Source organism: Penaeus japonicus, unplaced genomic scaffold (assembly GCF_977035675.1).
Source record: "Penaeus japonicus unplaced genomic scaffold, GWHDUDI00000001_assembly GWHDUDI00000030, whole genome shotgun sequence".
Taxonomy (NCBI): domain Eukaryota; kingdom Metazoa; phylum Arthropoda; class Malacostraca; order Decapoda; family Penaeidae; genus Penaeus; species Penaeus japonicus.
The window spans coordinates 2,057,784-2,070,283 of NW_028234432.1; the positions used below are offsets into that span (position 1 = coordinate 2,057,784).

Genomic DNA, 12,500 nt, shown 5'->3' on the forward strand with positions numbered 1-12,500 from the left:
TGTGACCTCGCCTCATTTTTACTGCTGTGTGCTATTGTGTACATATTCGTATTTTAAACTATCTGTGTAAATTAGATTGCAAAATTACTTAAATATAATACTTTGTTGGCTAAACAGTTCACTGAAAAGCAGTGGAAATGTCAACTTATTTATATAGATAATTGTAAATAATACCAGTCACAAAGTCAATATTTCTCCCACTCTCTCTCTCTCCTCTCTCTTTCTCTCCAACTCACTCACTCTTTTTCTCTCTCACTACCTTGCTGTTGCTCAGTGTCTCATTTACTATAAATTCACAATTTCATGAATCTGAAGTTAAAAATACATCTACCACCAGTGTGCATTCAATTAAAAAAAAAAAATGTGTATATAAAAATTGACAAAGAAGTGATACGAAAAAACATAATAATAAATAACATTGAACATATCAAGACACAGTACAGCATTTGTTCATTATCAGGATATCATATTCATTGGACCAAGAAATTACTATACAAAAAGAAGGAAAACAAAAGAGGTCTTTAACTTAAAAATGTGTGAGGAGCTTCAAACCAACTTATATCTAAAACCTACTTTATTAGAATAATCTTACATTTTGCCATGACCTTATCTGGTAAAAAAGGGGTAGGTAAAATTTGTAAATGTAAAAGATCAGAGATTTTGAGTTGTATTTTAGAACTTAAAACTTTGAGTTATCAGTTAAAACCCTCTTTTTAGGCTGAATTGAAGGTAGGCTACCTTTTTGCAGTATACTCTTTGATTATATTATTATTAAAACTACATATTGTGTTGACTGCTTTTGATCAATCAATTTCATCTTAGGATTACATTCCCTGTTGATTTTTCTTTGCTCTTCTGCAGGTTACACAGGAATACCCAAGTTCTCTGACCATAGTTTAAGATGCTCACTTGTGCTATTACTATAACACTTTTCAACAAAGTTTTGACAGTAAAGCATGATGTTAGATGCCATTTTCAATTGCAGAAATTATTTCAATTTGAGTGTTGATAATTCATCATAAAAGATAAACAATTTCATGGACATTGATGAAATTTCAAAATTATGTAGTGCTGTTAAATGTGAACAGTTTTCTTATGGCAATATCAAATAAAATGCAAATGTAATTTTGCACATGATTTGTCATACACAGTTAGATTACAGATGACACAATTTCAAAACTTTACTTAGTCCATCTCTAAGCCCAATATCTAAAATTAAAAACTAGCAAATAATTATCTGTATTAAAACCGGTTTCCTTCTAATTTGAATTCAGTTGCTTGCCCAAGTTAAAAGTAAGGATGAGAATAAGAATAAGAATAATAATCATAAACAATGACAATAATAATGGAAACAGCAAATACTTATGAAATCAATGGAACGAAGAAATTGGTAGCACAGATGAAAGTTTCAAAGTGATACTCATATGCGCCTATGATAACAATAACAAGTCTTCAAGATGAAATCAAAATTAAAGCAAGTGGTCAAACTAAGAAAATCAAAGCAAGTATACAACCTCAAGAGCTGTAATAGACATTTCATACAAGAGATTCTAAAAAAATCCCTCAAAATCTCCTGATCTTTACTATTCTTCTTCAATAACTTGATGTTAGAGCAAAAAGCATATCAATAATTATCACACACACATAAAAAAGAGAACAATTCGGCATTACCATACACAAAAATATAATTTATACGGACTTCCGGGCACATTTAAAAAAGACGTACAAAATAATTTTTTTCTTCTTTCCCGCTCTCAATTAATCATATTGAACATAATCATTGTCCTGGTGTGAATTTACTTCCTTTTTTTTTTTCTTCTTTTGAAAGATGATTCCTCCTCTCTGATAGTGATAAACAGAGGAACAATGCATAAATAAAATAATACTTTGTGTAAGAGTCTCTCCTACAGTCTACTGGGGTACAGTGATCTGGATAAGTCTTTGCTTCTCAACTTGTGGTGGGGAGACGTGAGTGGGGGGAAAGAAAAGAGAAAAAAAAATGGCACATTCAACAAATATGATACATGTTTGTTTGCTTTTTGAATTCCCTATTCTGCAACTTTGGGGGGGAGGGGAAATGCTCATCAGAAAAAAAAAAGAAGTTATGAAAGCTGTTAAACAAAATAATATTTAAAAAAAACAGATATTTCTAAATTGTTATTTTCTTTCCATTTTAGATGATCATGTACCAATAGTTGCCTAAAAGGAACACTACATATGTCTGTCTTTATTTTTTTTTTCTCTCTCTCTATTATCCATTTCTCAAAAAATTACCAAATACAGCTTCTATTTGTATGAAGTCTTTTTGAATAAGTTAAAAATGCAAAAATACAGGTAACCATTTCCGTATCATAGCATGAGGAGGTACAGTACTCACACTCTCTAACCAAACAAGTAAACACACAGCCTATAACATTAAGCCTTCTTGAAACTCGTCGCTCCTACAAATACACTACAAACGACTGTCAAGATGGGCTCAAGACATGAAATGGATTATTACGACAGACCCGTCTTGCAGGGATTCTGTGCCAGTCTTGATGCTTTGTGGACATTTTAAAGGTTTTTGTTTCATTTAGCTGCAATCTGCATAATAGAAGAGGCAACCTTTAAACACATCAAAACATATACATTGTCAACTTTCTTGTTTCATTTCTAAAGAAAAGTGCCTTATAAAATTTACTTAGTAACCTTATCTATGTTTCATTTTCTTTTTTTGCATAAAATGTGCCTCAAAACTTCATCCACATTGATTACTATTATTGTTAATTAACTATATCTTTTAAAACATTTGCAAATTAGCAATTTTGCTAAAGGTTTGGAAAATAGCTATCTCTGACTTTAGTACATTATAAAAAAATATAAAGAAAAAATAAAGAAATAAAATAGAAGAAAAAAAAAGTATATGAACACTTTGTACTATGGTGAAGATGGTTGTGCCAACTGATCACGATATAATCTGAAAAAGAAGAGATATGTATTAACATTTTTTGTTCCACATAAAATCATTTGTAAAGTATACATACTTTTGTTTTTAACTTCATTCTCATCATTGAATGAAAACTAATGAACTATGAAGAAGATGCATTTCACAATGAACAATAAATACTTACAGATTTTACTGTTTCCTTTATGAAGTCTTTTTTGTGAGTTAAGTCAAAGTCTGGGTAATTATCATAAACTTGTCGACAAACACTTTTCATTGTGATTTCTTCTAAGTTGGCGCCATCTAAGATCTTCTTCACCATTGCCTTCAGCTCAAGGTCCTGAATAAAAATTAGCTGCTTCATTAACAAGAACATCAAAATATCACTGCATGAAATAGCCAGGATTATGATGTGTTTTGGCTTGTCTCTGATGAGGCTGATTAGTCAATCATTTCAATCATTTATATAAATGACTTCAGAGAAAATGTGACTAATATTCAGTATTCAGCTGGCAATGTTATTATGCGCATTATTTAGGATAAACAGGTAGATATCACAATGTCCTCTTGAACTATGTAACAGCAGCTATTGACATAAAATAACAAGGACTTGGTTATCAATATGAGCCTATATCTTATCAAAGTTCTACGAAATCTTTGTTCATTCTTACCGATGGAGGCTGCTTGACTTTCTTTGCAAGAGGCTCATCATCCGAATCGGAGTCTGAGTCTGCAGAGGCTACAGCCTTTGAGCGCTTAGCAGGTGTCGCTTTCTTGGCTGATGTCACTCTCTTGGCTTGGGGCTTTTTTGCTGGTGTTTTCTTCTGTGTTTTCTTGGGCTTTTCTTCCTCCTCTTCCTCTTCCTCCACCTCCTCTTCTCCACTTTCATCTGACTCTTCACTCTCACTTTCTCCACTCTTGACACTCTCAAGTGATGTGTTATTCTTTTTCTTCTTCCCTTGCGTACCCTTTTTGGGTCTTCCTCTGCCTTTGGTCTGCTGAAACAAATTAACAATTACTAAAGATATAATACTTTATATATATATATATATATATATATATATATATATATATATATATATATATATATATATATATATATATATATATTGATATTATTATATATCTATTATATATTATATATTATATATTATATTATATATACATACATACATACATACATACATACATACATAAACATATAAAAACATGTATATTTATACATATATTTACATGATCAAAACAACAAAGAAAAGGAAAAACATAAAGAGGTGGAGGAGGGAGGAGGAGGAGAAACAAGAAGAAAGAAAAAAAGAGAGAGAGAGAGAGAGAGAGAGAGAGAGAGAGAGAGAGAGAGAGAGAGAGAGAGAGAGAGAGAGAGAGAGAGAGAGAGAGAGAGAGAGAGAGAGAGAGAGAGAGAGAGAGAGGAGAGAGAGAGAGAGGACGAGAGAGAGAGGAGAGAGAGAGAGAGAGAGAGAGAGAGAGAGAGAGAGAGAGAGAGAGAGAGAGAGAGAGAGAGAGAGAGAGAGAGAGAGAGAGAGAGAGAGAGAGAGAGAGAGAGAGAGAGAGAGAGAGAGAGAGACTTGCCTTTGTAACTTTTGGAGGTTTCCGTCCCCTGTCTTCGGGATTAAGCATGAAGTCCATCAATCTTTCCACAACCTCACCCTTGTTGCCAGCACGCTCCAAGCCCAGTATCAAGAGCATCTTCTTGATCTCAGACATCAAAATCCTAGGGGAGAGAGATGCTGAGTATGATAGGCATCATTTGTTCTGTATTCTCTAATAACAAATATGTACAGATGATAATACAGAGTGGATGGTAGAGAAAAACAGGGAGGGAGGGAGGGAGGAGTGGAGGGGAGATAGAGAGGGAAGGAGGGTGTGGAAAGAGGGAGAGCAAGAATGTGTGTGTGTGTGTGTGTGTGGGGGGGGGGGGGGGGGTATTCAGCAAAGTTGGAATCCATCAACAGCAATATGAGATACTGACCTCTCTACATTACTTAATTTCAAATTGTACTTTTTGTCTTCTTTCGTAAATGGGAAGCCATTAAATTTCCTCAGGTTCTTTTTCACCTCATTTCCACTTCCAGGTCGACTGTATGCCACTCTGTGTAAAACTTTTAGGTCGTCTACTTGCATTTTCTGAAATCAGATGGTTTATTAATGGCTATTTATTTTCTTCTGCATACCAAAAGAAGATTCATAATGGTATATCTCACATCCTTGTGCCCATGTCAAAGTACTGACAGAGATGTGCATTAGCTGTTGTCTTACCATGATCATGGCATTGATGTATGGAATGTCCCCAAGTGCTGCGCCTTTCCCTGACGCTTCTGGCTCTTCTTTCTTAGTCTCCTGAACAAACCTCTCCACCTTTTTACGGTCTCTTTTACCGCTCATCTCTAAGGGCTGGTCATACAGAGGACGCACATCTGCAATGGAAACCATACTTAAGTGGTCAAGGTTTTTATGCCTTGGTATGATAATAATACTCATTAGTGTAATTTAAATATAGTGTCCCCAAGAGGGCCACCCTTTATGTTATCTAAGTGTCCCCTTCAATGTATCACCTATTTCCACCATTATTCATTACAGGTTATTACCCTACATTTCTTTTACTTTAGTTTATTTAATCTTTCTTTCATTCATTATCAGGTTGTTGATTGATAAATTCTTGTCCTTTGTCCTAAATGACTGGCTTTAAGTCCTTTTAAATTCCAGTGATTTAAGTTGTGAGAACCTGCTGGTTTTCACAGGCAAGTTCAGTTGCTGATGATCTGGAGGCTCTAGTGGACATATGCTAAAGAAGGGTAATTATAGAAATATCATCTAAGTATCCATGACTTTCCTGCATATCTATAGTTCTGTTGTTCATGCTCATGTGAATTTTATGAAGCAGTGAATTTGATTTTACATCTCTCTGGCATTGTTTCTTATTAGTTATATACTTTTTGGCCATTTTTTGTTTTTTATTTTGCTCTTTTTTTTTCTTCTTTTAAATGGGATTCATATTTTACTTTGTTAATTGAAATTGTTAATTTATTTAAATATATTTCCATTTCCTTCACTTTAACTTATGCTTGTTCTTATTCTGGTCACAATAGACTTTGCTGTTGAGGTAGATATTATGCATATGTTACTGTTACCTCACCACATAAAAAACTGATCTTGCCAATTCTTCTACATACCTGCCCTATATATGGACTAGTGCAATTAGTTATGAATGAGCAGCTAAAAAAATGCACATATACTTGAATAAATTCCATGATCATCATTATCAGTACTATTATCATTATTATTGTTATGACTACATTACTATCATCATCATCATTATTATTATTATTATTATTATTATTATTATTATTATCATTACTATTATCACTACCAATATCATTATCATTATTATTATTATTATCATCATCAATAATAATAATGATAATATTACCTTCTTTTTTTTTTTATAAAGTTTTTTGAAATCTTTATCTGTCAAGAAATGGTCAAAAGCAATAGAACATTATAAATGGTATTATTTAGTAGACCCCATACTAATGCAGATGATTTCTTTGTATATATGAATGAACTACCAGCTATCAAAGGGAAAGGAAAGAATACTGTATGTCTAACCTTAACTTTAGACAATTCACAGGCTAGATTCTTTAACCCATTCATGCCGGATGATGAGATATCACATGGGAATATTTCTTTCCCACCAGATGACGTCCTATAACATCATGATCTTTCCATCTAATAACATGTTTTCCATTTGTACAGATATATTTTTTTTACATGAAAATAATGTAAACAAATACAAATCCTCCTATTATAACCCTGTTGAATCAGTGGGTAAAAAGTGTTCTGAGAGGCGCAGTGCAGCACTGTGCCGGGAGAGATATCACGATTGTTATCTAGCAGGCGGGAGCAGCATTAGGCAAATATAAGCCCCAGCGCAAATGGGTTAAAACAGATCTTATACTCTGCGTCACATCTCCACACCAACTTTTTGTGCTGTACATCATTCCACCCAAACCAAGTTACCACCATTTCTACTATCTTAATTGATCATATATGGACAAATAACATCAGTAACCTCTCTTTCTGATAAACTAGTTTATTGTTAGATCTCAGATAATTTTCCCATTTTCACGTTTCCAAACTAATGCCCACTGCCAATTGAAATTTTATTTCTAACATACAGACTTTTCAATTAATAATATTGAAAAATCTTATGACATCAAAACCACAATTATGATATCTTTTTATGAAACAGATGATGCCACTGAATGATTTACATTATCCAAAAACATGGACGGGTCCTTTCCAAAACAGACCACATCTCAAGATTTTAGTCTATAAATTATATATTAGAAAAGTGATACTAATTAGAATTAAGTATAATGGGTCATCATAATTGAAGGAGTAAAAAGCTGGTAATAATAATAATAAAAAAGAAAAGAAAATGCAATACGAAAGTGATCTGACCCTGCAAATCTGCCCTTTCTCGAAGGATCAATACAATTAACCCATTCCCGCCGGCACTGTTCCGTCTTTGCATGGCTGCAATGCTGGGGCTCTCGAACACATAGGCCTAAATCAATTATACGAACTTTGCCCATTGCAGAACTAGTTGACTAGGATGAGGCTGGATACAACTTGCATATATAATAAAACATACTGTCATTCTATTCAATATTTCAGCCAAGCTACTGTCATTCTATTCAATTTTTCAGCCAAGCTAATGCAGGCTCTGAGATTTCTTAGGTCAGAATCACAGCAATTTAAACCTCCTGAACAATTTATTAGGATGTGGTCCATTGTTTGGGTTTCACCACAGTCATAATTTGCATTTTCTATACAACCCCATCTTTTCTGAGGCTAGCATCTGTGCAGCCGACTTTACACCATGCTCTGTTGAGTGTGCACCATTCTTTTCTAGAAAAGGATGTCCCATTCTCAAATTCCTCTCCCATTGGTGGCATTACAGGGAACTGGTTTGGGTCAGATGTCCTTCCCCATTGGATAAGTCATGCATCTGAAGTGCTGGTATTTTCATGTTCCTCAACCATCATAAAACTTCTCCTACATTTCAGGCAGCATCCAACTTCCTCATAGTTGTGTAAGGGGTGTCTTGAGTCTGTTGTATGCAGGAGTTTTTCTCTCTTTGTGATGACACCCCTTCTGATGTCTGGTGGTGCAATGGTGGCCAGTTACTATAATGCAGGGGTGGATTTCAGTGTGCCTATGATGAGTCTACATGCTTCATTTAACTGGGGGTTAATCTTATGGGCATGGCATGAGCGTGCCCATACTGAGGCGCAGTATTCTGCAGATGAATAACAGAGTGACAGTGCTGTTTGCTTCAGAGTATGTGGGTCAGCTCCCCAGTTTGTGTTGGTCATGGCTAAAGCAGATCCTTGGGGTAGTCCATTGGACTGGTCTCGCCAATGTGTCTTTTTCCCTTCCATCTCGACATAAAAGTGGAGATCATAGGATGATTCCATTAACCCATTCACAACAGGACATATTTTCGCCTACTCCTGCTTACACTAGGAAGATAACAAGCGAGCGACGCTTCGTGCCGGGATGTTTTCTTGCTGCGCGGGGCTGCGCTGAACCTCTCAGAGCGTTTTTCACCAACCATATCCTTATGGTTTTAATGAATGTGTCTACAATATAAAGGCACATAAAAATATTGCCACATTCAGAGGAGTTATTTTAGTTCAAGAAATGTTATGGTAATGCCTTTCTAGTTTTTATTGAACTTTGGCTATATTCTTCACTTCTATGTGAAAATACCAAAGCAAAGTGGAAGCAATCTTTTAGTGGGGCATTAAAAAATATGTTTTATATCTTTCTTTTTTTTTCCAAAACGAAAAGAAGAACAATATGAATAATCATACAGGTACATATGAGTATGTACATGTACCACGTGACGTGACATGACATGATATCACAGGTAATCAACATATTGGTAGTAGTATTGCATTAGTAATTTTTATTTCATTTATCATCTTAATATATTTTATTTCTTGGCCAAACAAATTTGATTTTATAATAGTTTTTCAACTCAGATCTTTTTATTCAACTGATCAAGAGGCAGAAATTACCATGATGTCATCAATATCACACAGTTTTCTGTGACATCATTTTTTTTAAACATTACTCATTTTATGACGCTCAAACATCTAAACTAAAGTAACAGAGTCTAAGAAATTATGTAAAATGATTATATTTGAGAACAATCTAGCGATCTATTACTGACGTTTCATCACATACAACTACCGGTCCCAGAACTTGGCAAAAAAGTACATAACGTCTTAGGACGTCATCTGGGTTTTTAAGCATCTGGGTGACTTTCAGAATAAGGGCTCTCTGATTACCTGTATCATATGCCGCAGACAGATCTACAAATACAGTTCCAGTTATGAGTTTGCGCTCATACCCATCCTTGATGTCCTGTGCCAAGTTCAAGACTTGGCCACGCAGAAACATCCAGGCCTGAATCCTGCCTGGTCTGGCATGAGTTGTTCTTCTATGCTTGGAAAGATTCTTGATAATATCAGTTTCTCATACCGTTTGATCATGTGGCAAAGTAGTGATATTGAGCAAAATTTTTTGGGTAGGTTTCAGTAGTGCTACTACCTTCCTCTTTTTCCAGATTTTGGGTATGCTCAGTTTCTGTATATTTGTTGAAGAATTTTGTTAACCACTGTCTAGCTGTTGGGCCAAAATGTTTGAAATGTCAGTTAAGATGTTATCATGATCGACAGGTTCAAGTTTTTTAACCCTCTCTGGACGGGTGGTACAGTACGGGTACCGCACATTCAAGGCCCGTTCGCTGGGTGACGTCATACGGCGTCGTTTATTTAACTGATTTAGGCTTATGCATTCAAGAGCCCCGGCATTGTAACATGCAAGGCTGGAATGCCCCCGTCGTGAGTGGGTTAATGGTACTGTCAAGTTCTTGGAAGGTGAAAGGGGAAAAATCATCTGGATCCTGTAATTCTTTGTTGATCTCACATCTGATGTTCTTAGTTTGAGTTGGTGGACTACTTGGTCTGGTGTTATTGCTGCTATTTAACTGATGTCTTTGTTTTCAGAGCTTAATTTCTGTTTTGTTTTCCAGGCTTTTTTGCTATTAGGCCTTAGGTCAGTGTTTTCTATTGTTTCTTTCCACTTCTTTTTTCTGGTAGCTTGTAGATGTTCAAGCACCTCTTCCCCTTTGGCAATGGTAAGGTTGCTAAACGGGTCTTGCTCAAAAGATTCTCTGTATTCTTAACAGAGGAGTTTCCATTCTTGAGTTATTCCAGGTATGTATAGTTTGCGACATTCACTAGGGATGTTCATTTTGATGTTTCCCAAATGAAGTTTTTGAATTCAGGATAGGCTTTCGGTATCGGTGGAACGAACTTAATGCCTTCCTCAACTTCAGTTGTGAAGGTGTCCCATCTTGCTATTTTGGCAGTTGAACCTTGGGATGTATTTTGTCTTGGCTGGTTGAGAGATTGGATTATGCTGGGATCTTGGAATAGTCAGAAGAATAGTTCACTGGAACTGGTTTATGATGTTAAGTCAGGATTGTAACCCTTTTGCCAGTGGGTGCTTCTGAAAGTAGGCTTGTCATTGCTGTTATACAGGAGACAAGAGGTTCATGTTGATAGTCCACTGCTCAATTTTCTCCCCATCAATGGTCTGGTCATAGCCCCAGCTAGTGCTGTGGCTGTTGAAGTCACCTATGATACAGGTAGGGTTGCGGATTTCCAGGCCGCTTTGGCCAGATAAATCTTTCTGTTGGGGGATTGTGGGCAGATATGATATCAAGGTGCTGTGTGGATAGCTTAATTATCACATTGGAGATGAAATAAGCATTAATGACAAGTCTCATATTTATGGTTGTAAACCTGGTTTTTAGACTTCCTGTTAACAGTCTGACTTCAACATTATGCCATTTTTCTAAGTATTTGTTACATGCGGCTTGATCTTGCTGTTGCTCGTTTTTGGCAGCAACAATTCTTTCAGACTGCATAAAATATTGATTTTGAGAAAAATAATGAGCGGGTGACAGCTAATCTAATCAGTTAAAACATTTGAGTAAAAGGGAGCATGGAATTAAAGCATGTATATTCAAAAAGACAATGGCCACCCCTTCAAAATAAAAGTGGGCTGTGCTGTAGTGACAACAGACTCTCCCAACCATGGGTGGGAGAGTTGGCGGCCGCACAGACCATTCCATTTAGATAAATTCACAGGCTCACTGAAATGGAACACCTGAATTCACAGTTGTTCAGCAATTTAATCAAGAAACCTCATACGCTGGGAAATGACATAAGCTATAGCATAAGAGTACTTCAGCAGCTAGCCAGTTTTTGTCTGACTGAGGAAACTTGTAGTTTGAAATTCTACCTGCCTGAATTTCTACCTGAGTTCAGGTAGCAATTTTGTCACACACATTCATGTGCCACATCATGTGCCACATTTATAATCTTCAAGCACAACTACAAATATGAAGCTTTAAATACAAATAAAGTATAAATATATTTGGTACTGCACTTTCAAATATTAAACTTCAAATACAAATAAAATACAAATGTGATCAGTACCATATTTCAAATACTATTATCCTAATCAAATTAAAGAAAACCTTAATAGTCGATTTGTCACCCCAAGCTCTTCTGGTAAATAGATAGCATTGAATAAAATTGAAAGACCAACAATATTTTGGATCTTACCAGAGTGGATTTAATTTTACTTTGAGGAAAAACAAAGTGATCATATTTAGTAATTTAGAGAAAATTATTATCAAGAATAATCAACCCAATAAGAACGAGATGGTTTAGGCTCCAATTGATCTAAACACAGGGGCATTTCAAGCATGCAAGCCTAATACCTCAGGGCATTCATTCGCTCTGGCCGCAGCTGACTGTTATGCGCACTATCACCCAGCGTGCCGGTCATACGGAAAGCCATGATGTGATATAAATTCCCGAGCCACCACATGACATGCTATCACGTCACCTGACATTAACAGGTTAAAGGAATTGAATTAATTTTCAATGGATGTTTTAAAAGTTTAAGTGAATATTATTTAACACTTACTGACATTATATAATCTCATGCATAGATTAAGAAAATAAATAAATAATGTTCAGTGTTTGACTAACTATTCAAATGAATGTTTTAACGCAATGCAGACAGGTGTCATGACATACATAAAGCAGGACCTCTGGCCTGATAATGGGCATGATGACATGCATGATGTCCAGGGATTTTCATTCACTGTGTTATTCTAGTGTGCTATAAGTAATGAGTGAGTGATGATAACACTTGCAGTCATAATAACTATAATTACTATAATGTTAAGCAAAATGGATTACACCTAATTTCCAAAACCTAGGTGACACCACTTTCTTTTAGCACCAGTAGGAAAGAGATCCTCAAATGGCACTCATCCACAGTTTCTAGCAAGCAATATATTTAGAGAGCAATGTCATAACAGCAAGTTGCCGACCTCTTGCTCTAAAGTACTCAAACCATGCCCACAATGTCTACAATGTGCCCCTGTGCCAATAAGGATGCATTT

At 35.6% G+C, this 12,500-nt stretch overlaps 1 protein-coding gene across 1 annotated transcript in view; it reads right to left on the minus strand.

The window, feature by feature from the left end:
• Positions 1-559: 559 nt before the first annotated feature.
• Positions 560-12,500, minus strand: part of Dek (protein) — a 19,231-nt gene continuing 7,290 nt past the window's right edge. Inside the window, exons 3-8 of the mRNA XM_043033640.2 lie at positions 5,198-5,355; positions 4,911-5,065; positions 4,511-4,652; positions 3,595-3,918; positions 3,111-3,263; positions 560-2,956 (exon numbers count right to left, since the gene is read on the minus strand). Coding sequence (XP_042889574.2) covers positions 2,945-2,956; positions 3,111-3,263; positions 3,595-3,918; positions 4,511-4,652; positions 4,911-5,065; positions 5,198-5,355 — 944 coding nt within the window. The 3' untranslated portion in view covers positions 560-2,944. The remainder of the gene's footprint in view (positions 2,957-3,110; positions 3,264-3,594; positions 3,919-4,510; positions 4,653-4,910; positions 5,066-5,197; positions 5,356-12,500) is intronic.